Genomic DNA, 27,787 nt, shown 5'->3' with positions numbered 1-27,787 from the left:
ACATTTATTTAATTGCTGGTGTTCCCAACAACAAAACAGATAATTGATTTAAGTTTAATATCTCCTCCAACAGTAATGCATAAGCTGGGTAAAATATGTATTTTATATCTTAGAAATGTTGGAAAATGAAAGTGTTTTTAAAATATTAAAATCTAAATGAATTCATGCATTGACAGCATTTCTGCTGCCTACTGCAATGCAGTGTTCACTGGCTGTTCAAACTGTCCTTTATACAGTTTTCAGTTAATTCAAAATGGTGCTGGAAGAATTATTACAAAAAGAAGAAAATACATATAACTCCAGTTCCCTTACACTGGCTCCTGGTTAAGTTTAGGGCAGATTTCAAAGTCCCCCTTTTAACATAGAAAGCCTTAAATGGCCAAGGCCCTGCTTACTTATCCGAACTTATCATTACTTACAAGCTAGAGTGCACATTAAGATCTCAAGATGCCGATCTGCTTATGATTCCAAGGATTAATAAAATAATAGGTGGAGGTAGAGCTTTTAGTTATTGGGCCTCAGAACTGTGGAATGGTCTGCCTGCTCAGCTTTTAAATCCACACTGAAGACTCACTTCAGTTTAGCGTACCCTGAGTAAAGCTGCTGATTAGCTGTGCATAATGTGTCTCTGTTGTTAGTCATTAGTATTAAAATATAAGTAATATGATTGTTACTAACCCTCACTTACTCTGTTTCTCTTCATTAGTATTAAAATATAAGTAATATGATTGTTACTAACCCTCACTTACTCTGTTTCTCTTCTTGGTATCCTCATTTGGTACTTGGTGCCACTGCTCTACTGTCAAGTTGTTTGCCTACGTACGGAAAAAATCATCTCAGATAAAGCACCACTGGAATCATCAGGTAGAAGAGTCCTTTCATCCGATTGGCCAGCCCAGCACTGACTCAAATGTAGAATGACCAGTAGGGGGGAGGTGTCTAGTTGGCCGAGGTCTTCAGGACTCTGACTGTTCTTTCGCTTTTCTGACTCCTACAATCTGAATGTGGTTCTACAATTAACTGATGGACAGAGATTGTCGTTTTTCATTTATGTTAATTAGTTTCCACTTTGTTTTGATGTATTTGAACAAATGTGTATCCTTATATGTGATAGTTCTGTATTTATTGAGTGGTATAATATATTTTTGCTTTTTGCTTTGAGAGTTGTTGCAGTGCTCTGCGCCTGCCCTTGGTGAGGAGCACTGTGCAAGAACAAAGTAATTTCTACTATTGTATTTCTGAGGTGTCAAAGATTGGGTATCTAGCTCTGTGAAGAGGATTATTATGTTCTGTTTTGTGGGTTGTATTTACCGCATTTTTGACACCCAATGCTCTCCCAACCTACCTAAAAGAGTGTCTCTCTCTGAATTCCCTTTCCCAAGATGTTTTCCAATTTTTTTCCCAACAAAGGTTTTTATGGGGAGTTTTTTCTTGTCTTCCTAGGGAGTCAAGGCCAGGGGACTGCCATAAAATAGGGCCTGTTAAAGTCCATTGAGGCATTCTTTGTGTGATTTTGGGCTATACATGAAATAAAGTTGTTGATGTAATGCTCATCCACCAACACTTTGGAGTACCTTTTCAATATATGTGTTCTAAGGTCCCTGTCTTTGAACAGTGGGGGCATGCAGGTATTTCAGTCCCAAATGAACAAATAAGTTGGACTTGGGAGGACATCATAGATTCTTTGTATTAGGAACCTGATTCTCTGACGCTTTAATTGACAGACGACCTTCCATGTGACTCCTTTTTAAAGCTTGCTCCCATTTCATCCAGGCTCCTTGTTGATTTATGGTTACTGTTTTGCTATTCCTTTCCTCCTCCACTGCAGCTTGTACCTCTTCTTGCACCAGACCTCTTCTTTCTTTTTTCACTAGCAGCATCTTACTGAGTTATTGTCTCGCTACCGAGGCCAGCTCTACCTTGTGCCACTCTTCCAACAAGAACACTGTGACAGTGCCTGTTACACTGTGTCTGCTGCTTTCCATTTCCTCCCAGTCCTCACTATGATGCCAGTACACTCAATTTGGGGTTCTTTGACTCCATGTACCACAGTTGTTCTTATGGTCACTTCACACTGAATTCCAATTTCACTGAGCTGAATGGAAGCCTCAGTTTATTATTGCTCCCACACAGTGAAATATTACACAGATTGTGTAGCAATCTTTGAAATTCCATAGGAAACTACTAACCTTGCACTCCATCTCTTCCACCACTGACCTCATTAAATCATTACTGTGTTTTCAAAATGGCAGCTCCTTCTCCCACAACATACAGTAACTGCAAAGAGTCTTTACATGTTCCTCACAATTCATATACAAATAAGCTTCAAAAATACCTACTTCGACTTGTAAAATGAATAATTGTTTCTTTAATGTGCATCAAATAAAGCTTCATGTTATATACATCCTAAAAAATACAAATTTTTCTTTTTACACAGAACTGTAATGAAAAAAGTCAAGAAATTACACATTCAGAAAGAAGCTTACTCTTACGAAGGGCAGGCTGACATTTTCAGTGTAACAAAGTCATTTAGCTCAGCTCTTGTGTAAAAGCAAGATCTGTTGGCTCCCAAGCATCTTTTTATTAAGGACAATTACAATATAAAATGTTAGTAACATTTTCCAATATTTTGACTTATAACTGGTTCCCCATATTTTGCTTATGTTATTATAATGCATTAAATGCTGCTTATTTTTCAATGATCACTCATTTTGTTTTCAAACCTACTTTCTTTGTTTGTGGGACTTCTGAAGATATTCAGATGTGTAAATGTTCCAGTAGCCTATCAAGCAGGCACTCTTTTCTTCAGCCATCAGAATATGCAATACCGTAGCATTTACTAAATGGAACTGGTAAGGCATTTAAAAGACAATAAAAGTAAATAAATAAAGTCAGATAACCCTATAGCAAGCACAATCCTGGTTGTATGACAATAATCATCTACATTAAGCTGTACATTTTACTGTATAAATATCATTATTGGTCTAAAATATCCATATATATATATATATATATATATATATATATATATATATATATATATATATATATATATACTGTATACTAGCAAAATACCCGCGCTTCACAGCGGCGAAGTACCGCATTCAAATTTTATTAAGAAGAAAAGTAAACCTTTTCAAACTGAGGGAAAATATACCAATAATTATTTGTTAAGGATCTCTTTGTATACCACGTTGTCAGTTCGGCCGTCTGGTTGTAATATGACTAAGCTGTGCGCTGAGCTTACTCTTGAGCATGCAACGTATAGTTGGCCATGTGAAAAGCAATCTTGCCTCAAATCAATGCCAACCTTTTGTAGGGTCTGTCCCTGAGACTTATGAATTGGCATTGCGAAGCAGAGCCTTACTGGAAATTTTAGGCGTTTGAATTGAAATGGGAGATCAGAGGGTATAACGGGGGTGCGAGGAATAAAAACTCTCTCCCCTGAGCCACTGCCAGTAAAAATAGTTTCTTTGATTAAGTTCTTTTGCAGACACGTGACCTGAAGTCTCGTGCCGTTACAAAGTTTTGGTGGCTGTAAGTTTCTCAGTAACATTATTGGTGTCCCAACCTTCAAAATTAGATTATGCTCAGGAGTGCCTAGAGGATTCAGAGTGTGGAGAAACTCTACCAGATAGTGCACCGCGTCTTCCACTTCTACAACTGAATCCACAGACTGATATGTTTTCGGTTGTGAAGGTAGTTCTTGAAGTAAAATGTGGTTTATAGTCGTAGTCATGTCATTTCTTGGTGTCAGGATAGCTCTCTCCCTCAACAATGACACGTCGTTTTCGTGGAGATTTCATAGATTGGGGTAAACATTTTGAAGAAGGCTTTGTAAGAGGCATTGGTGGTTATCCAAAGGTGTAAAATATTTGGCCATTTCGGTACACTTGAAAGCGACAACCGAACAATTCAGCGGCAGCCATCAACTCACATGCAGAACCATAGGTGAAGGGCTTAAGCATTTCACTCTTATAGTGCTCCTGTGTAGTATAATTATCTCCTGTACCGTCATCAGTCCACACCTTGAACCTGTCCCAGTCATTCAATACATAAGACACAATGTTCTTCTGCATATCAAGAGTGAGCCTGATATGGCCGTGCAATATGTAACAGAGAATGGAAAAGGCAGTCGCCATCTCCGGGCATGGAACTACTCGGTAAGTGACAGTTCTTTGATCGATGGTGATCACCTCGATAGACATGTTAATGGGGGTAAGGTTGGAACGATAAAAGAAATGGGTACCTGAACAATGTAAACTAAGTCTAAAATACCTACACAATAACTATAATCGTAATAAACGAACAATAAAACAGCAGAGAAGCCGTGGATTAAATAAAAAGGCTGCAGTTATCAGCAGGGAGACGTGAATACCATGGCGAAGCAAGGAAGGAAATGAAGAGGCCGGAGCAACGGACAGCCTTATATAGGCAGGCAGCCAACCACGTGGGAGGCATGGGGGGGGACCCAACGCCACCTCACACGGTGACCGAGCTACAGGCTATGGATGTATATATGTACGTAAGTAGGATTCAGTTAGCGTTGGGAACCCGCGTAATAAATTTCTTGAAGATGAGCCCATAAGTAACAAAGACCGTTGGAAAGTTCAATAGTATATAGTATATATATATATACTCATTTTAACTATGTATTTTATCTCTTATTTTGGCTTTGATGCACATATTTTTGATCTTCTGCTTTTGACCTTTTTCTGTCTAGATGTCTATCTCCTGGTTGACTCTCATATCCACATCAGTACGCTGACATAACAGTCATAGTTGGTATATTTTACATACAACATATTATTATGGACTAGCAAAATACCCGCGCTTCGCAGCGGAGAAGTAGTGTGTTAAAGAGGTTATGAAAAAAAAAGGAAACATTTTAAAAATAACGTAACATGATTGTCAATGTAATTGTGTTGTCATTGTTATGAGTGTTGCTGTGTTTTATATATATAAAATACACACACACACATATAAACATATATATACATATACATATACACATATATATACATATCTACATATATATATATATATATATATATATATATACATATACACATCCACATATCAACATATATATATACACATATATACACACACACACGCTTTATGGGTGATGATTGTTTTACTGTTTTAATGTTTATTTTATTTTATTGTAGAATCAACTCCTATCTGCGCACAGCAGGGCAGCCGTGGGCGGATGCGTATGGTGTATTCACTCCATGTTATCGTGCATTGCGCTGTCAGTGGTATTTTGATAAAGAATTTGAACAACATATAAGAAGCGTATAAATTATTAAACAGTAAAACATTAACATTTAAGAAGTAAAGTTACATGAAGTACTACTGCAGTGCCTTCGGGTATACCTCATTTTTTGTTTGCCCATTACATGCTTAAATGTATAAATTTTTTGGTGCACCTACCCGAGAACACGCGACATATAACCGAGTGTGGGAGAAGCATGGATTTTAAACACGCGTTGAGTTCATCTGCTGGTCTCCCTCGTGGAATAACTGGTAATGTTTGACTAAAATCTACAGTGAGTAAAACAACATTACCTCCTATTTTTTTTTTTTACGATCTCTGAGATCTTGCTTTTTTCGGTTCAAGGCTTCATAAGCTCTTTTATGTTGTATGGTGTACTTATCCCAAACCATCATCTTTGAATGTTGCAAGACTTTCGCCTTGTATGTAGATCGGGGTAATTACATTCATTGCATTCCTAGTCTGAATCACAATCTGATTGTATGGGTGGTTACCTGGCACTGTAGGGTTGCCACCTGTCCTTTAAAATACGGAATCGTGCCGCGTTTGAGAATGAAATTGCGCGTCCCGTTTTGAATCAATACTGGACGGGATTTATCCAGTATTTTTTTTATCATTTTTTTTTTAAAGCAGCGTCTCATGCAAATCATCCCACACACATTTTATGAAGATGCCTCCTTTCCTACTTTGGATTGGGTAATACTTGATGTCATCGTTAGTTTGATTGGTGTTTTTAACTGTCCAGTGAGGAGGGCGTGTCTTTTAAGTACAGTCTGCAAAGTGTTGGCACTGAGATGTGGCGTCAGCGCCATAGTTGAAGCCCCTAACGTTGCGGTCAGCAAGTCGGCTAACATCCGCCATGTCCCATCTTTCAGTTGCGAGAAGCAGATCATAGAATGGTTGAAAAGGTTGCCCCTAACGTTGCGCCACGGCGTGTGGTTCGTTTATACCTCGTGTGTTCTCATTAAACTTTTATCTCGCGAATATGTTATTGCAATCCGCAGCGGGAGCGTTTCTATAAACTTAATTGAAACTTACGTTTTACATCGTGCTTTGTTTCCCTTATGAACATGCTTGTATGCTTAACTCGCTCCGTTCTCAATTGTTTAATTAATTTTTTGCTCTTCGCTGTTTGCGGCTGTTCCTCCATTTCCCCCTACTTCCTTGTTTTATCTCGCGAATATGTTATTGAAATCCTTAACGGGAGCGTTTCAATAAACTGATTGAAAATAGTTTTGCATTTACCTTTTTAGTAAAAGGCGAGCTTTTAAGCCTGAGAAATCACCCTGTAAATGCATACGTTTAATTGGACATGTGTTAATATGTATGGTTACACAGTATTAAAAGACAGTGAACAACGTCAGTTACCTTTCTTCCCGCGTTTGATAAAAGGTGAGCTTTTAAGCCTGAGAAATCACCCCGTAAATGCACACGTTTAATTGCACATGTGTTAATATGTATGCTTACACAGTATTAAAAGACAGTCAAAAATTAACGTCATTTACCTTCGTTCCCGCGTGTGACTCGTGCTGTAAATGTCTTCCTTGTTTTTAGTTCACGTGATTACGTAGGAGGCGTGATGACGCGATACGTGACTCCGCCTCCTCCATTACAGTGTATGGACAAAAAATATGTTCCAGTTATGACCATTACGCTTTGAATTTCGAAATGAAACCTGCCTAACTTTTGTAAGTAAGCTGTAAGGAATGAGCCTGCCAAATTTCAGCCTTCCACCTACACGGGAAGTTGGAGAATTAGTGATTAGTGAGTCAGTCAGTCAGTCAGTCAGTGAGGGCTTTGCCTTTTATTATTATAGATTAACATGTTTTTAAGTATCCATATTACTAACCGAGAATGCTAAACCAGATGGACGCAGGGACATCCGGCCATGGGCTGTAGCCGCAAAAAGACGTACTGCGCAGGCGCCCCAAGAAATGAGGCTCCGCGAGAGGCGGACGCGACCACAGAAAAAAGGAGTCAAAGAAATGAGGCCCCACGACCACAGAAAAAAGGAGTCAGCACAGAAAAAAGGAGTCAAACGCAGGCGACGCACAGCGCCGCACTAAACCCATTGCACACGAAACTAGCACACAAAAAAAAAGAAGCCGCTCGTGCCCACCTGCAAGCCACCACCACCCCCCCCCCTACAGGCACCAGACGGGACATACACACAGAGGACGATTCAACAAGCCCCTGGCACACAAAAAAAAAGAACCCAAAACTACCCCACCCACCCTACAAGCAACGGACGGGACACACACAAAGAAGAGGATTCAACAAGCCCCTGGCACACAAAAAGAAAGAAGACGCTCGCGCACCATCAATCCCAACCCCGCTCAGACGCAGAAAAAGCACACGGCGCCGCACAAATCCCATTGCACACGAAACGGGACCCACACAAACAGGAGGATTTAACAAGCTCCTAACGCAACAAAAAAAAGAAGCCGTGACCGCCACGCCAGGCCCATTAGAGACGAGACATGGCACACGAAACGTTCACAACAACGACGAATCAGACCCACAAACACACTAACATCAATAAGAAGTGACACCCAAAGCCCCATTTCTAAAGGAACCGTCCATATTAAACATACGTCATCTCAAAACCTTCACACTAGGCAGCATAGGTGGATCTCCTTACAATAAAGCACTATTAACCGTTCAACTGCAGAAAAGGCTCCATATTAACAGTGAGTGCAATCCTCCTTATTACTTATCCATATTTCGCATGCTGAGGAACAAACAAGTCATGAATGCACGCTCACGGGTACAAAACGATTCGGCTCGGATAACGAGACCAAACACACGAACCCGCAGGAAAAAACAAAATACACGGCGGCGCATCTGCATTACATCCTACAATACTTCATTTGATTTTGCATCTACCGGAGTAAATATCATGTCACCAAAAGGCAATGACCCATACTGCTTTCGCGTATGTGGACAAATATTACATCGCATTGGAACAGTGCACCCTGAAACAAATCAAGAACGCAAATATGCACAAATCACGTCGGCACCTACAAAGCGATTCTGAAACCGTGAAAGAAAAAATGTCTCGGCTCCAAAAACACATGTCACTCCTTATTCCAAATACCGGTCCCAATCACAGAAACATCGGTATCCACTATGACAATTCACAGTAACAATGCACGTGACATCCGTCTTGCCACACTATTAATTATAGATGAATGTACAATGGCATCCAGTCACTTACTCAACACCATTGATAAACTTCTACAAACGTTGATGAATAAGAACATTCCCTTTGCGGGAAAGGTATTTTTATTAGGAGGAGATTTAAGACAGTGCTTAACTATTACTCCACTTACAATCCGCTCAGCTATTGTTCAGTCCACCTTAAAATACGCGGACAATTGGCATTGCGTTGATGAATAATAATATTCCCTTTGGAGTAAAGGTACTTTTATTAGGAGTAGATTTTAGACAGTGCTTACCTATTGCTCCACATACCATGCGCTCAGCTATTATTCGGTCCACCTTAAAATACGTGACGACGTCATATAAACAACACAAGACCGAACTACAATAGATATACAGGCGCGAGACCTGATTGATGATAATACGAAGAAACGAACAGTCCGCATATTAACAGTGTGTTCGATCCTACTTATTACTTATCCATATTCCTCACGAGAAAGATCAAACAAGTCATCAATTCACGATCACGGATACAAAACTAGACGGCTCGAGTAACGGGACCACAAACACGAACCCGCATCAAACAAAAAAATTCACCTCGGCGCACTTCTAAAACCGCGGAACAAAAAATGTTACGCGAACAATTGGCTTTGCGTTCTAAAGATACACTTGGTACAAAACATGCGATTTCCAGATCCCGAATATAACAATTGGTTATTACAACTAGAACATTGTACACTCACCAACACAGATGGACTTCACCCAGATATTATTACAATTCCTCAACCCTTCATCTGCGACGACTTACTTACGGAGATATTTGGAACAGCGGTCTCATTAGACCAAATGCCCCTTTTAACACAACGCACTATATTATGTCCAAAAAAAACAGGGTTTATCCAATGGCACACGTTTAGTCGTCAACACCATGACACACAATGTTATTCAAGCAACAGTTCTTACAGGATCACATTCTAACAATACTGTTCTCATTCCTAGAATTGACCTTACGAGTTCTGACCTAGAATTACCTTTTACATTGAAACGCAGACAGTTCCCCATTAAACCTGCATTTGCCATGACCATCAACAAATCACAAGGACAAACCATGGACAAGGTTGGCATCTACCTCTCTGAGCCCGTTTTTGGACATGGACAACTTTATGTTGCCTTCTCACGTGTTCGACGTTCATCTGACGTTAAAGTTATAAATGCTCCATGCCAAGGAAGACTCATTCAAGGACAGGACACCATCTTTACTACTAATGTTGTGTACAAAGAAATATTCCACTAAACCATTACTCTGTGCCAAACTCTGTATTTTTGGCTTTCTATATGCATCATCCACACCTGCACACTACTCTATATCTAATTCATACATCTCACTCTTTGTCATGCCCCAACGCCAGGGGTTGGCGAGCGAAGCGAGCAGGGGGCAGAGCCCCCTAGTTTTGTTATATTTATTGTCTTTGTAGTATTATTACTATTACTCATATGTTTGTTATTTTTGTTGATGTTTGCTTATTACTGGTTTATTGTGTGCTGTCTCTTTAAATGTGCTTATGTTCCTTGAGCTTTGCAGGTGGAGTCCTCAAGAAGCGGGGCCACCATGTTATCACAACTTTTGAGCTCTCCCTCTGGCTGCGTAAGTTCTCTGAGAAAAGTCAGGAGCCAGAGGTCATTTGTTTTTTGTGGAGTTTTATAAGCATTAAAGATTTTGTTGGATTTCCAGGTTTCTGTTACCTTCTTCCTCTGATATAAGGATTCTGATTTTCTGGACATTGTATTATGTCTTCTTTGCTAGGCTAAACTGCCTATTTAGGTAAATTCATTTTTCCTTTTTTGTTGTTTAGTATTTTGGCCTTATTTGCTGTTTTTCATTAATAAATCCTTTATAAATACAGTATTCTTCATTTAAACTTTTTTATACAAGCTGAGGATTTACGGTCATCCTTCGTCTTGTGGGGCTCTTGTTATATTTTTGAGACAAATAAAATTAAAGTAATCATAAAACACACCACAGCAATTTTAAATTTGGTTTCTTAGATGGGTAAACATCAGCAATAAAATACTTTTTCTACATATTTGTTTCAAGTTACCATTTCCCATGAAATAAAAAACTGTCTGAGTGTTATAATATGCAACAGAATGGCTGTTGATGCACCTCAAAGCAGGAATGAGTCCTATATTCTATATATTTGTTCATCTGTAAGAGTCAGAATTATTTTCTTATATAATCTTTATTCAGAGAAACTATTAATTGAAAATTCCATTTTGTGTTTATTGTTATTTATTATTTGTTAACTTATTTTATTAATTGTTGCTTATTATAATTACTGTTATTTAAAAAATTGGAAAAGTTCTCTTCTGCTATAAGGCAGATTGTAAAGGGGGACCAGAGAGACATGTTCAAAGCATGCAAGAGGTTGAGATTGAGAAACTATTACTGAGGCAACCAAAACCCAAACATTAGGCAAGTATGACGTCAAAAAACAGAAGCAAGAGATCAAAGACCAATACATCAATAGCAAAATGCTGTGACAGTTATTTAGAGTAATCCAAACAATCTACAATCATAGGAAAAAGTTTGGGAACCCCTCTTAATTTTTTAGATTTTTGTTTATTATTGGATGAGCTTCCAAAGTAGCAACTTCCTTTTAATATATGACATGCCTTATGGAGACAGTAGTATTTCAGCAGTGATATTAAGTTTATTGGATTAACAGAAAATATGCAATATGCATCATAACAAAATTAGACAGGTGCATAAATTTGGGCACCTCAACAGAGATATTATATCAATACTTAGTTGAGCCTCCTTTTGCAAATATAACAGCCTCTAGACGCTGTCCTGTAGCCTTTGATGAGTGTCTGGATTCTGGATGGAGGTATTTTTGACCATTCTTCCATACAAAATCTCTCCAGTTAAATCTGATGGCTGCCGAAACATGGACAGCCTGCTTCAAATCATCCCATAGATTTTCGATGATATTCAAGTCAGGGGACTGTGACTGCCATTCCAGAACATTGTACTTCTCCCTCTGCCTTAATGCCTTTGTAGATTTCGAACTGTGTTTTGGGTCATTGTCTTGTTGGAATATCCAACCCCTGCGTAACTTCAACTTTGTGACTGATGCTTGAACATTATCCTGAAGAATTTGTTGATATTGGGTTGAATTCATCCGACCCTCGACTTTAACAAGGGCCCCAGTCCCTGAACTAGCCACACAGCCCCACAGCATGATGGAACCTCCACCAAGTTTGACAGTATGTAGCAGGTGTTTTTCTTGGAATGCAGTGTTCTTCTTCCGCCATGCAAAGCGCTTTGTGTTATGACCAAATAACTCAATTTTTGTCTCATCAGTCCAAAGCACTTTGATCCAAAATGAATCTGGCGTGTCTAAATGAGCATTTGCATACAACAAGCGACTCTGTTTGTGGTGTGAGTGCAGAAAGGGCATCTTTCTCATCACCCTGCCATACTGATGTTTTTTGTGTAAATTGCGCTGAACTGTAGAATGATGTACAGATACACCATCTGCAGCAAGTTGTTCCTGCAGGACTTTGGAGGTGATCTGTGGGTTGTCTGTAACCATTCTCACAATCCTGCGCATATGCCGCTCCTGTATTTTTTTTGGCCTGCCAGACCTGGGTTTAACAGCAACTGTGCCTGTGGCCTTCCATTTCTTGATTACATTCCTTACAGTTGAAGCTGACAGTTTAAACCTCTGAGATAGCTTTCTGTAACCTTACCCTAAACCATGATACTAAACAATCTTTGTTTTTAGATCTTTTGAGAGTTGCTTTGAGGATCCCATGCTGTCACTTTTCAGAGGAGAGTCAAAGGGAAACACAGCTTGCAACTGACCACCTTAAATACCTTTTCTCATGATTAGACACACCTGTCTATGAAGTTCAGGGCTTAATGAGCTCATCCAACCAATTTGGTATTGCAAGTAATCAGCATTGAGCAGTTACATGCATTCAAAGCAGCACAATGACAAGGGGGGCCCAAATTTTTGCACAGCCCGTTTTTCACATTTGATTTAATTTCATACAACTAAATACTGCTTCACTAAAAATCTTTGTTCGGAAAACACCCCAGTACTCAGATGTTTCTAGGAAATGAAAGACATACCACTGTTATCTTTTTTGTTGAAAGCAGAGTAAATTATTATGGAGGCTGAGAGGGGTTCCCAAACTTTTTCATATGACTGTATATGTTCCTTCTTAGTTACATGTAGGCTATTATACCATCACAATAGTGATGCAACTATAAAGCCATGCCTCCATCAACCACTATGACAACAGTAGCTTAACACACCAGTGCCCATGCCAAAACAAGATAACATCACAGTAAAGTATAAATAACTTTAAACTACATTAAATATTTATCAAGACATGATTTTAACATTAAGACTGCTCTCTCCATGCTTATATACTCCCCAGAACAACTATAAAGTCTGAAGAAAAAATAGGTGTATAATAACAGATTTCACAATGGGAACTGGCATAGTCAAATGTTGAAAATAAAATAAAAGTGCATCCTCTGCTAGGTTATTAAAAGCCATGGTTGAGTTATTTTAAATAACATATCATGTTCAGATCATATACATGTTTTCTGGTTGCACACATGATGTGGTGTACAGGCAGCAGCAGGTGTGGTGACTGTTGCTCCTGGCCATGATGATGAAAATTGGAGAGCATGAATAGTGAGCTGCCTAGTGCATCCATGTCATGGTATAACAGTACCTTTTCCACTTGTGCCATACTGTTAACATATTAGAACACACAGTGCAGAAACAACTATTTGGTTTGTTTCATTTGTGACACCCCGTATGAATTTTCTCTGAATACAATAATGACGACAGCCACAGGGATATTCCTCTGAGTGTTAATATGAGTTTAAGGTCACTCTCCTTTCTGTTGAATCAACTTTGTGTTGCCATGTTTGACAGAGCATCTGCAAAATCATAAAAGAAGTTGGCAAGCTTCTAGACTCAGAAGTTCCAATTACTGAGGTCAAGGTTTTCTGTTTCTCGTTTTCCCTTGTTTTTCAATCTTCAGTTCAGTCTCTAACGCAAACAGCAATCATAATCAACCCTCCTCTCACACCACTTCCAGCAAGCTCAGAAGACACACCTCTTCCTCCCAACCTACATATACTGTAAAACTCCAACTACTTCAGTTCCCAACCAGTCCCATATTGGACTACTCATTTTTTTGCTAAAACCATTTATCCTTATTTCAAGTATACACGGTGTATCCCCCAAACCTTTTCATGTCTTTTGTTATAGTGGTGTAGTTAGCAGCTTCTGCTGAGATGAAGGAGCAGCACAATATTTCCCAAGTCATGACAGAGTTGGCAACAGAACTGCTGTACATGACAATACAGATGGGGGGAATATAGGATGAAGCTCGCTGAGATAGAGGCCTGGGCAGAGGTACGGGCTCCATCCCAGGTATTGGATCTGCTATTGGAATCTGATGATATTGAAAGATTTCCTCATTTTCAAGCAGACTGTTGCCCAACATCACTGAACACATTCGGAGTGGGCCGAGCCATAAATGTATCAAATACTGAAGTCCTCATGAGGTACAGCATATCGGCAGACCAGCAGGTGAGGCTCTGGCGCTACTGGAAGTTCGACCCTGAGTGGCCTACCTGTGCTCAAGCGTTCGACATCTGGGGAATGACCGGGTACTAGCTATGGCCAGGCAAGCACAACACCCATAAGGTGGCTGAGCAACTAGCCTACGATGTCCTAGTAAATGCTCTCCCCAAATTCCTCACCCAGCCAGTCCGCAGACAGTCGTATTAGAATATGGAAGTCCTCATTGATACCAACAAGCAGCACAGAATGGCATCCCAATCTGTGAAGGCAGTAAAGTCTGCTTGCCAAGCCCAACCAGGATGCAGCACCATGTCGGAGCTCACCAGATGCAATACAGAGCCCACAGTCTGTCCAAAGCAAAAGCACATGGCTCCCCAGTGCTGTTTCAAGTACGGGGAGGTAGAGCATGCCATCCCCTCCTGCCTGCTACTCGGTGAACCCATTGACTACACCTGGGCTCAAGGAGTTCTCTCGCTAAGCCTTTGTTGCTTCTTTTTACAGGGGGGTGTTGATGAATGGGCTTTGTGTCACAGCTCTCTATGACTCCAGGAGCAATATTTCCATTGTTGCTCTCCAGTATGTGTTACCGTGATGGTGGAAAAATGAAAAGACAAGTGTAACCTGTATTCATGGCGAACTCCCCTGGTACAGAACCACTACCTGTGTGATTGGCACGGGGGACTCCCTACAGACAATCACAGTAGCAGTCCTTCCTAATCCCCTCTATCCAGTGATCCTCGGGTGGGTCTGGTCTAATAATTAGAGCGGTACCACACTAACCACTCCTGTAACCAAGTTTGGCCTAGTAATGGACAAGGAAGCCTCATCCCAGACTGCCCCCACAACATGTCTATAGCCGACTGCCAGAGAACAGGGCGTACAGTGTGGCTGGTTGAAACCGCAACATTGCAGATGGAGTAATCATCAATCAACGATGCTACGCCGCAACCCAAAATCACACCCCTTGAGGTCACTCCTGACGCTCTTTCTACTTTGCACCTTCAATTTAGGCAAACGCTGGCCTCCTTTAAACAGGAGCAGTGGAATAACGAATCCCTGAAGTTTGCAAAAATGCAGTTGTCCTAGTAAACGGCCATCGTACTCATCATCCCACACTGCAAGGGCCACAATTTATGATTAACAATGACCTCCTTTATCGGGTCATGGAACACAAGGGGGAGGTGCGGTCTTTGTTGCTCGTTCTGCAGTCCTATCGGTGACAGGTCTACAAACATGCACACATGCACTTCCTAAGAGCCCACCTGTGGACCGAAGAGACACTACAATGAATCAATCTCCGATTTTATTGGCTGTGGATAAAAGAGGAGGTCCATTGCTTTTGTAGCTCCTGTCCAGAGTGTCAACTGCAACAGATTCCAAAGAAGGACCATGCTCCTCTAGTACCTCTTCCTTTGATCAAGATTGCCTTTGAAAGAAATGGTTTAGACCTTGTAAGACCCCTAGAAACCTCAGCAAGAGGACACAAATATATTTTGGTCCTTGTTGATTACACCACCCAATATCCGTAAGCTTTGTACAGCCAACTCCAAATCCATCACACAGGAACTGGCAGAGGTCTTTGCACAAGCCGGCATCCCCAAGGAAGTCTTAACAGACCAGGGGATGCCTTTTACTTCAGAGAGGTTGCCACATTACTCAGAATAAAGCATTTAACAACCTCGGTTTATCATCCTCATATAGACAGTCTGGTGGACAGATTTAACCAGACTCTTAAGTAAATTCTTTGTAAGGTGGTCAGCGAGGATCCCCTCACACTATTTGCCTACCAGGAAGTTCCCCAGGCCTCTCTGGGCTTCTTCCTTTTTTGAACTCCTATATGTGTGATCACCCCATGACATATTAGACATTCTCAAAGAAGGCTGGGAAGAGGAGGCCCTCCCTTCTATTAATATATTGGAATACATTATACAATTGTACAAGAGGTTTTATAAAATCAGGCTGATATTAAAAGATCACATATCTAAAGCACAAGCAGCACAGGCTCATCTCTATGACTGTTGCACCACTTACTCCGACAGTTCCACCCGGTCGCACATGACAGAGACTGGGGTGATCGTCAGAGAACAACCCTATTAGCTTCCCGAGGCAAAAAAGCTGAGGTGGAACTTGAGATCAAGGGTATGCTAGAACTAGGGGTGATTGAAGAAAGCCATAGTCCCTGGTCCAGCCATATTGTCTTGGTCACTAACCCCAATGGGAGTTGGAGGTTTTGCACCGACTTCCATCAGCTCAATCAAGTCTCCCAATGCCGCTAGTCAATGACCTCATCTAACAGATGGGTAAAGCTCAGTATTTGACCACACTTGACATGACAAAAGGGTATTAGCAGATTCCTTTAACAGACTCTGCAAAAGTAAAGACAGCATTCAGCACCCCTCATGGACACTAGCAGTATTGTGTCCTCCTATTTGGCTTGCACGGTACTCCTGCAACCTTCCAACATCTGGTGGACAAAGTGCTTCGGTCCCCATAATGCCTACAGTGCTGCCTATCTCAATGACATATTCATCTATTCCACCTCATGGGAGGATGGAAGGAACACATAGGCAGGTCAAAATTATGCTCTATGTGCTTAGTGAGGCCGGTCTTCGCATTAACCAAAATAAATGTTTCTTCAGACTAATGAAGGCCAAATGTTTAGGCTACCTGGTGGGCATTGGTACTGTTAGACCACAGTGTTCAAAGGTTGATGCCATTTTAAAATGACCCTGTCCAAGAACCAAGAGGCAGGTTCAAGCCTTTCTGGGCTACTACCACCAGTTCGTACCTCATTTCTGAAAGAGGGCGGCACCCTTGACAGACCTTACAAAGAAGAGGGCTCCCAACAATGTGGCATGAGACAAGAAAGATGATGCTGCATTTCGTGACTTGAAGCAGGCCCTAACGTCCCTATTATCCAGACCGACGCTTCAGACACAGGATATGGAGCCGTGTTAAGCCAAAGCATCAACAGTGTTGAACACCCTGTGATGTTCCTGATCTGGAAACTGCTTGACAGGGAGACCAGGCATGCAGCAGTAGGACAAGAAGCTCTGGTGATTAAATGGGCAGTGGTATTACCTCCTAGGCTGTGTTCACCTTGCTTACGGATCATGCTGCCTTACAGTGGATGGCCGATCACAAGGAATCTAACCTGAGAGTCACAAGGTGTTTCTTGGACCTCCAACTTATTGTTTAACTGTCATTTATCACTGGGATTCTCTCCAAGCCAACTCCAATGCCCTTTCCTGGTTCACGACTTCTCAGTTAGGACTGCCTGACCTGATCGGTCTTGGCTGAGGGGGTGGCTGTTTCACACACTCGCGCATGGGAGGCTGTCAGTGGGCTTAACTGAATGTTGTATGCCAAGAGAAGGGTTGACTGGGTGCACTAATTCTCTTTCTCCTTCCCCTACAGATCCCCAGAAGGGAAGCCACTATAACTTCACATCCTATTCCTCCACAGATTCCACTTCCAGACATAATCTCAACCCTCCTCAGAAATCACTTCCAGCAAGCTCAGAAGACACATCTCTTCCTCCCTCCTACCTATAAAACCACAACTACTTCAGTTCCCAATCAGTGTCATATTGGACACAGTCTTGATTGACTACTGTGTTATTTTGCCAAAACCATTTATCCTTATTTCAAGTACACAGGGTAGATCCCCCAAATCTTATCAAGTCTCTATTGTCTCTTGTTACAAAACAATCTAGGTTGTTAAATATTATATAAATACACACCCTCCCCCTTAAATATATGTCATATTGTAAGATACAAAATGCTGAAGCTGTATGCACCACAAAAAAGACTTGTTATTTTGTTTGGCATTTCAAGGAATGTAAAATGCACAATAGTCAGACCTCTGTATCTGTGGCTTCCATATCTGCAGATTCAACCAACTGCAGATCAAAAATATTTTTAAAAAATCCATAAAGTTTCAAGAAGCAAAACTTTAATTTGACTTGCGCTGAGCACTACACTGAACCTAAGTGAATGAAGTGCTGTGTACGCATACCCTGTGAGATGCCAGTTTGAAGAAAGGACCGGCAGGGGAAGACAGGTGGACACACCAACCCTCCTGTCTCCAGCGTTGAAGTTCAGTAATTATCATTCCACTATTTTATCTACATAAACCTTGTTACGATTTTTACTTCCTCTATAGTCAAGTTTAGTCTTTTTGGTGTTCCACCAGAGGCTTCAAGTGACTGCAGCGGGGCTAGTCTGAGGACCTCATTAAACTATTCAATTGTTTGTAGTAATGGGCATTGTATACAAAGTGCGAGGACTTAATTAGTTCAAGTTCAAAGGCAAAAGGTCTGTTTATACTTGACATGTCCATGACCCCGATAGGGTCAGCTAGGATGCATATGGCATAAATTTAGTCATCAGTCCTGGCTCAAAGACCTTTGTGTTGGCAACTGCATAGACTCCAGAGTTTTGTAACCGCATGCCCCTTTGTACATCTCTGTGCATCAACTGCACATGTGCTAGAGAAGAAAACATTAATTCATTCAAGGAACAGTTTTGTGAAATGTCACTACGTTTATGACATTACAATATAAAACAAAATGAAGACCTAATGTTTTAACATACCTTTGACTGCTGTAGAGAATCAGCTGCCAGTTGCTTTATACCTTTGTTTCTTTCTTCACTTAAGTGAGGATCAGTGTTTTCCTTTGTCTGTGTATCTTGTTTCATCTTTGTTGAATTTTGATCAGGGTTTTTACATTTTTCAGGTAGTCTTTGGTTTTCTGGTATACTGTCATCTTCCCTTTCCTTTTCACCTTTATTTTTTCCTGCTTTTAACTGGGGATCTTTCTTTGGCTTTGCTTCTGTACTTTGTTTCATTGTTGTTGAAGTTGCAGTAGTTAGTTCAGGCTCAGTACTTTTACTTTTTTCAGCTGGACTTGGGTTTACATTTATAAAGTCTTCCATTACTTGATCATGATTCTTCTTAACCATTGAGCAATTCTTTTCTTGTACATGCCCTGAACATGCAGGACTGTCCACAGGAGCTGACATAGGTTTACTTTCAGATTGTTGGAAGTTATGTAAACAATCACTGGCCGACTGGTCTTCAGATTTTGTTGTCAAAAGATTTTTGTTGTTATCTTCTCCAATCTTCACATCCTTACATGAGTCTTTAACTTCATTTTCAAATTTCAGCATTCTCTTACATACTGATTCAACTCCTGATTCTAAGTTCAGCTGTGTTTTTTCATCTATTTGTATATCATGATTTTCAGAGTTGTTGGCACTGGATTCTTTGTCAATACTTTCTAGGGGATTCAAAACATTGTTCTCCAGATCTTTCTTTTCTTTCACTGTTTCGAGACTGATGTCTTCTAGATTCGATGCAGTTTCAACTTGGGTGTCATCAGAAAAGTCTGAACTATTTCTGTCACCTGCTACAGAAAGATGCTCTTCTGTATTTACTTTTTCCCTCTTCTTTTTCTTCTTTTTCTACAAGAAGGAAATAAAAAACATTTGATACTGTGCAAAAGATTTAAAAACCATACGCTGCTTTGGACATATAAGCTTTCTGTAATTTAAGTTGCATATAAATTGCCTATATTTTACTCATTTTTAATATGCATATGCACAGCCCAATAAATGTGTTATCTAAGTTTAAAGGAACAAATATATACTGTGTCACACACATGCGCATGGGAGGCAGCTAAAGGCTTGAGTGAAGGCAGTTCTGAGGCATGCCGGGATGTGGCAGAGTGCACTGACTCTTTTTCTCCCTTTCCTGTAGACCATTCCCGGGAGATTCCATCTGGCTCTCTTGACGTCACTTCCGGGACCGAGCCAATGGAAGGAGACCTTATCAGCTCCGGCCCCTGTGATGTCACGTCCAGGCTCGAACCAATGGCTGAAAAACATGGGCCCGATCCTTATGACCTCACTTCCTGTCTTCCCCTTTAAAAGCCTGCCCCTTTCCCTATTTCCTCAGTCTTGTCTTGGACTCTGTTGTGAGCACATCAGTGCTGTTTTCAAAAGAACGCAATTTTGCAGCCAGGAGAACAAATTATATGGGTGGCTGCCCCAAACCTTTATCTGATTATGTCTCGTTTTTGTGACATTGGCGTAGTCGGCAGGATCGAGAAGTCCTGGAAGAGAAGGGGGACAGGACCTGCAACACATCCAGGTGGGAGCATACCGGGGCCAGTTTCCAGGCAGGGAGGGTGTCCCGTGTTTCGGAGTGGCCCGGTACAGGCTCTGCCCCCGGCATGCTCCACTAGGCAATCTAGGCAGGCCAGGGAGTGTGCGGTAGGGGCTCACAGAATTGGGCTGCTTCGGAAGGGGGAGGCAAAGAGGGCTGTTTATGCTCTCTCGGAGGAGAGTGCCCGCCTCCCTGTGAAGCCAGAGCCCCGATTCCCACCTAGGGGTGCCCCCAGACTGGCAGGTGAGTAGCCTGAAAAACTGGAGGGTTCGACCCAGAGCAGCCAACCCCTCAACAAGCCTGGTCCCTACGGGCAAAGGTAGGGCAGAGGCTACGGCCACAGGAAAACAAGCACTCACAGGTAATAGAGCAGGTGGCTTGCTACCTGCTTCTGGACACACTACCCCAGAGCTTCACCCAGCCGGTCTGGGGTAAACAGTTCAGAAACATAGCAGAGCTCATAGAGCTTGTAAATATACTAAGGATGGCCTCACAATCTGGGGGAGCTGAACCGTCCCTTGGTCGAACTCAACTGGAGTATGTCCTAAAACCTAACCCCCCACCATACAATCCAGAGCTTGTGCCGACATCCCCGAAATCGCGGGCGAGCAACCTGCTTGGGAATGAGATGGAAGGGGAAGAGGGGTTGGTGTGCTCTGACAAACTGTTGGCGGTCCCACACACAGGCGTGGTGATCGTTAACGGGTATAAAACTTCTGCTCTGTTCGATTCCGGCAGCAACATTTCCATTGTTGCCCGCCGATTTGTGCTACTGAAACAGTGGTTGAAATTTAAGACCGGTATAACCTGTGTCCATGGAGAAACCCGCTGGTACAGGACCGCTGCTTGTGTCATCAGTTACGGAGGATCAGTTCAGAAATTAACCATGGCGATCCTCCCTGATCCTCCACACCCGGTGATACTAGGGCGGGACTGGTCTAATGTCAAAAGCGGTGAGACACATACCACTCCTGGGGTTAACTTGGGCCTAGTTATGGACTGGGATGGGCCGTCTCAAGCTGCCTCCACGCCGTGTAATCAGCTGGCAGAAAGAGACGAAGCGACCGCCCTGAGTGATGTGGCAACTCCCAGGCCGTTGCGTGCCGACACGTCACCCACCAGCGCCGAGGCAGAGCGGGAGGAAACCACGTTCCCTGAGGTCGGTCCAGACCTTCTCTCCCTTTTACGGTTCCAATTTAGAGAGATGCTGGCTTCCTTTAAAAGGGAGCAGTGGAGTGACGATTCCCTGAAATCTGCAAAAAATGCAGTGGTCCTAGTCAACGGCCAGCGCACTAACCAGTCAATGCCACAGGGTCCTCACTTTGTGTTAGACAACGACCTTCTCTATCGTGTAGCAATGCATGACGGGCAGGAGAGAAGGCTACTGCTAATCCCGCGAACCTTCCGGCGGCAGGTCTGTGAGTTAGCACACACCCACCTCCTAGGTGGCCACTTGGGCACCGAAAAAACCCTGGAGCGGATCAAGTTCCGTTTCTACTGGCCGGGAATCAATGAGGAGGTTCGTCGCTTTTCCACTTCCTGCCTGGAGTGTCAATTGCAACAAATTCCAAGAAAGGACTGTGCTCCTCTCGTTCCTATTCCCCTGATTGACATTCCCTTCCATCGAATTGGGGTCGATATAGTCGGACCTCTAGAGCCCTCAGCCCAAGGACACAAGTACATTCTAGTCCTCGTGGATTATGCTACCAAATACCCCGAAGCTGTTCCGTTGAGCTCAGCCACTTCTAAAGCCATCGCACGGGAATTACAAGGGGTCTTTATGCACGTGGGTATCCCCAAGGAAGTCTTGACGGACCAAGGGACACCTTTCACCTCGGAGACGTTCAAGGAGACTGCCAGGTTACTGAAAATAAAGCATTTAAAGACTGCGGTGTATCGTCCTCAAACCGATGGTTTAGTGGAGAGGTTCAATCAGACTCTCAAACAAATGCTGCATAAGGTGGTCAGCGAGGATGGAAGGAACTGGGATCAGCTCCTCCCCCTCGTCCTTTTTGCCAATCGGGAAGTCCCACAAGCCTCTACAGGGTTCTCCCCTTTTGAATTACTGTATGGGCAACAACCCCGGGGCATATTAGATATCCCAAAAGAAGGATGGGAAGAAGAGGCTCTTCTCTCTACAAACATACTAGAGTATATCACGCAATTACACGATAGATTTGGAAAGATTCGGCCCCCTCCTTAAAAGTCACATGGAAGAGGCCCCAAGCAGCACAGGTCCGTTATTACAACCGTGGCACATCTCTCCAGGAGTTCCACCCGGGAGATCGTGTCATGGTCCTAGTGCCTACCTCCCACTCTAAGTTGTTTGCCCATTGGCAAGGCCCCTACGAAGTTAAGGAGAGGAAGGGGCTCGTCGACTATTTGGTTAGTCAACCCAATCGTCGGCCGAGGGAGCGGCTAGCCTTAACTTCGGTGCGGATTTAAGTCCCAGACAGTTATCCGGTCTGTTCGGGAGGTAGTCAGTGAGAACCCTGGAAGGACCTCTCTGGTTGAGCACAACATTGTGACAGAGCCCGGGGTTATTGTCCGAGAACGCCCGTATCATCTTCCCGAGGCAAAAGGGGCTGAAGTGGAGCTTGAGATCAAGCGCATGCTGGAACTAGGTGTGATTGAGGAAAGTTATAGTCCCTGGTCCAGCCCCATTGTGCTGGTCGGTAAGCCTGACGGGAGTTGGAGGTTTTGCAATGACTTCCGTCGGCTTAATCAAGTCTCCCAATTTGATGCCTATCCAATGCCACTAGTGGACGACCTCCTCGAGAGGTTTGGACAGGCTCGATATTTGACCACACTGGACATGACAAAAGGGTACTGGCAGGTTCCTTTAACAGACTCCACGAAGGTTAAAACCGCATTTAGTACCCCTAGCAGACACTGGCAGTATTGTGTCCTTCCATTTGGGTTACATGGGGCTCCAGCAACCTTCCAGCGTCTGGTGGACAAAGTGCTCCGGCCTCATAACTCATACAGTGCTGCCTACCTGGATGACGTGGTCATCTATTCCAGCACATGGAGGGAACACCTACAGCATGTCCAAGTGGTATTGTGGACACTTGGTGAGGCTGGGCACCGGATTAATCCCAAGAAATGCTTCTTTGGATTGAGCGAGGCCAAATATTTAGGCTACCTGGTGGGTCAGGGTACCGTAAGGCCACAGTGCTCCAAAGTAGATGCCATTTTGAAATGGCCCCGTCCGCGAACCAAGCAGCAGGTCCAAGCCTTTCTCAGGTTAGCGGGGTACTACCACCGGTTTGTACCCCAGTTCTCAGAGAGAGCGGCTGACTGGTGACTGATTTAACAAAGAAGAGGGCCCCGAACATTGTGGTATGGACTGAGAAGACAGGTGCTGCATTTGGTGACTTGAAACAGGCCCTTACGTCCGCACCTATTTTGATGGCACCTAACTTTTCTTTGCTGTGCTGAGCCAAAGGGTCAATGGTGTGGAACACCCCATCATGTTCCTGAGCCGGAAACTGTTGGACCGGGAGACCAGGTATGCAGCGGTGGAAAGGAAGATTTTGGCGATTAAATGGGCGATTACTCAGCTTAGGTACTACCTGTTGGGCCAGGAATTCACCCTTGTCACAGACCATGCACCTCTACAGTGGATGACCCTGCACAAGGAGTCAAATCCACGGGTCACCCAGTGGTTTCTTGACCTACAGCCGTATAAGTTTTCGCTCGTCCATCGCAGAGGCGCTCTCCATGACAAGGCTGATGCTCTTTCTCGGGTTCACGACCTCTCGGTTAGGGTCGCCTGACCCGACAGGTCTGGGCTAAGGGGGGGGCCTTGTCACACACGTGCGCATGGGAGGCAGCTAAAGGGCTTGAGTGAAGGCAGTTCTGAGGCATGCCGGGATGTGGCAGAGTGCACTGACTCTTTTTCTCCCTTTCTTGTAGACCATTCCCGGGAGATTCCATCTGGCTCTCTTGACGTCACTTCCGGGACCAAGCCAATGGAAGGAGACCTTTCATTGGCTCCGGCCCCTGTGATGTCACGTCCGTGCTCGAACCAATGGCTGAAGAACATGGGCCCGATCCTTATGACCTCACTTTTCTGTCTTCCCCTTTAAAAGCCTGCCCCTTTTCCCTATTTCCTCAGTCTTGTCTTGGACTCTGTTGTGAGCACATCAGTGTTGTTTTCAAAAGAATGCAATTTTGCAGCCAGGAGAACAAATTATATGGGTAGCTGCCCCAAACCTTTATCTGATTATGTCTCATTTTTGTGACAACTGATACCTCAAAATTGCAGCAACCAGTGGAATAGGGTAGTTGTGGTGGTAAAGGCTAAGACAATCAGACTATATTGTCACACCCAAAATATATTTCACTTGGCTCTGCTCTAGCAGTTGCTAAGGAGTAGCTTCATTGTGAATGAGTATCCCCCATTATGAAGGCTATCTCTGCCCACACTTACGGTGTGTGGAATCAGTGGAATCAGCCTTTCTTTAGGATGAGGGTGAACCACCTTAACCCCATGTAACTGAGATTAATATTTAGTATTTTTATAATTGTTTGTTAATTGTCATATAAGAATGACCTTGAATTGATTATTTAAAGAAGAAAACAACTTTCTGAAAATAAACCATTGTAACTCCACAAGGTTTTAGCAAGGTGATCACTGATAAGTTATTTCAAGTGCTCTAGCCATTTGAGATGGGGAAGGGAAGAACTGATGTGATAGACGTTGTTTCATTGTGTGAACTCCATACATCAAAGGCAGAAATACTTTAAATTATATGATAGGAAGAAAGCCTGGACTGGAAGGAACAAGTACATTTATGACTCTTGAAGAGAAATAGATTTGAGAATACAGTTTCTTGTTTGTGTGAAATAACATTTGTACATCCTTTGAAACTGGAAAAAATGCTAACAGGAACAAAAGTAGGTTAGTTTTGGTGGGGAGGAGGGGCCTGAATGGGAGAACTGAACTATGGCTAAACAGGATTGGTCACTAGTGAGCAGAGTCACCCTGTACAATGACACTCCATTGGTCCATGAGGTGTGACAGGAAACCAAAGAACTGGCGTATGCCTGGTCTCTCTCTGTCATTCTCTCTCTTTCTCCAACCATATTCAGAGAGCCAGTGCTGCCTGTTTCTGCCATTCAATCCAGGGGCCATGCCTTGCCACACAGGACCAGATCCAATTAACATAATAAGGCAGAGAGACATCTGGCCTCGTTGTACTCTGCTATTTTGGGTATATTATCTATAATGCATGAATACATGTGTAACTTTCTTTCCTACCTGTTCTGGTACTCTAACTGCCTGGGGTTACTGATGTAAAAGAAAGGGGAAGTGTTGAACTAAAGTAGCACCCAACCCTGACAGTATGGTAGGAGTATGGGATTTGGAACATGTTATTACGGTCTACAGAGTCTAAGGCAAAATAGGGTTACCTTTGTACCCTGCCACTACAAAAATCTCCACCACTAGCTCAGAGGTTATGAATCCTTTCGGTTAAATGGCAGGATATTGCCAATAGTCCATACAAAACAGGACTGGCCATCTTGAAGTACAACTATTAAAGATGCCAAAGCTGACATGGATTGTTTAAAGACATTGACCTTTGTCATCAAGTGTATATATTGTTTTGTTTTTTTTTTGGTATTTGGTACACTGTATTAATCCCAGAGGGGAAATTGTCTTTTGGAAATGTTTTGTGGTTTTGTTTGCTGTTATAATAAATTCATTTCAAAAGATCAATTGTGACTTGTCATGTCGGCAGGTTGCATCAGGGCATTGTTTAATGGTAAATGCATCTCTCCAGTTTTATTGTACATGTTCAAGTGAGTCAATAAATTCCTTAAGCAGGCTCATTCCCAGCTGCTCTTAGACTGAAGTCAAGCATAATGGATATTTCTGGTGCTGGAATGCTGCTGTCCTTAGCTGGCACTGGATGGGATGCCATAAGAATATGTGGTGATGGACACTATCACATAGAAGCTGCAGCCCTGGTACATTATGGAAAATCTGGCCCAGTGAGATGGCTCAAATACATTATTGTCACCACAGCTTGTTTCACAATATGATTAGTGCTGTCTCTAATATTTAGTCTATTAGTGATTAATTTATTGATTTTGTGTCGATTAGTCAATTAATCGCAATTACTTTTGTCCAAGTAATTCAGGCAGGCATATGAATGTTTGCTATAATTTGAATATTATATAGTATATAATTTGAAAGCAAGCAACATAAAATCATCCAAACAGATCTTTTTTTTAACAAAGACAGGGGAGATACACAATACATGTCAGAAAGGTATATTTAGAATTTTACAAAAATAAATGTATTTTCTATCTTAGCCAGTAAAAATATTTTTTTGCTAATTAACTATTGGGGGGAAATAATTTGATGCTTTACTTCCCCTTTTTTATTAAAAAGTAAAGAACTAAAAGAAGCCATTGTTTAACTTTTTTTTTTTTTTGCACATAGAGGTTTGTTATTATTCATGCCAGATTTACATCTCACACAGAAGTGGTGAATGTTGGCTGATTAGAAAGAGAAAAAGCACATTACCAGCAATTTCATCTGTTGCTTCCCATACACAAAATTCTTATAGCCCCACTGTGCAAAAGAGACTCATTACAAAGTGTGGTTTTTTTTTTTGCATGCATTTGAATAGATCTGTTTTGTAACTGCGTGGCCCTGTAAACATCTGTGCGCATCAACAATTCATGCGCTCACAACTCGTGCTTATAATTCATATCACTGAGTGTATAATGTGTGTTGAGATGACAAACATATTAAACTTCAAAAGTGATGAATATGTATATACTCAATTTTAGTTCACCTTAAAGAGGCCCAATGCTGCATATTTGCACTGAAGAGCTTTTTTGCTTTTTCGTCTGTTTATATTGGCTACCTGTCACTTAACAGGATTAGAACACAGGTGTGATTTACTCCCTGCGTACAATAAGCTATAGATATTATGCCCTAAAGTGTATTTATAGCCTAATGATTTGACACAGCATGACTTGTCTGGTACTCCTTGAAGACTATACAAATGGTCATAGATGAAGGAAACAAGCTTTTAGAGACTGGTATAATTTTTTCACCATGATGATGACTGGCTTATGAGCTGATTTAGACTTTCAGGAGCCATTCTCTTGGAAATACAGTATGTGCTGAGTTATCCCCAGCATTAGTAAGACAGACTGCCTTGTTGCTAAGGCAGCTGGCCGAAGCCTCAGTATTTCATATCCCCTATACCAGTGGTTCCCAAAATGTGGTATGTGTACCCCTACAATTACACAAATTCCCTCCAAGGGGTATTCGAAACATTTCAAATTTTAATGGCGAAATTTACCATATAACTTCTGTTCTCTCTGTTCGGCCACTGCTTTTCACATGTTGAAGTGTACTGTGCATACCCCGTCTAGTTTGTGTAGTGTGTGATTAAACTACAATTGCTTAAAACTGTGCTCTTATTTCAGACATTCAAATGATGAAAACAGTGTGACCCCTTACTATTTGTATCCATACGAAGGATTTGGCAGACTAGTCGCATTAAATCATCCCTACAACTAAGCTACCTGATTTAGC

General features: G+C 42.2%; 1 protein-coding gene across 1 annotated transcript in view; it reads right to left on the bottom strand.

The window, feature by feature from the left end:
* Positions 1–27,787, bottom strand: part of LOC114643482 (E3 ubiquitin-protein ligase rnf213-alpha) — a 97,226-nt gene that overhangs the window by 48,865 nt on the left and 20,574 nt on the right. Inside the window, exon 3 of the mRNA XM_051918955.1 lies at positions 18,651–19,520. Coding sequence (XP_051774915.1) covers positions 18,651–19,520 — 870 coding nt within the window. The remainder of the gene's footprint in view (positions 1–18,650; positions 19,521–27,787) is intronic.

This window comes from Erpetoichthys calabaricus, chromosome 14 (assembly GCF_900747795.2).
Source record: "Erpetoichthys calabaricus chromosome 14, fErpCal1.3, whole genome shotgun sequence".
Lineage (NCBI taxonomy): Eukaryota > Metazoa > Chordata > Cladistia > Polypteriformes > Polypteridae > Erpetoichthys > Erpetoichthys calabaricus.
Note: the sequence above shows the minus strand (reverse complement) of the source record. Positions and strands in the feature narration are given on the sequence as shown.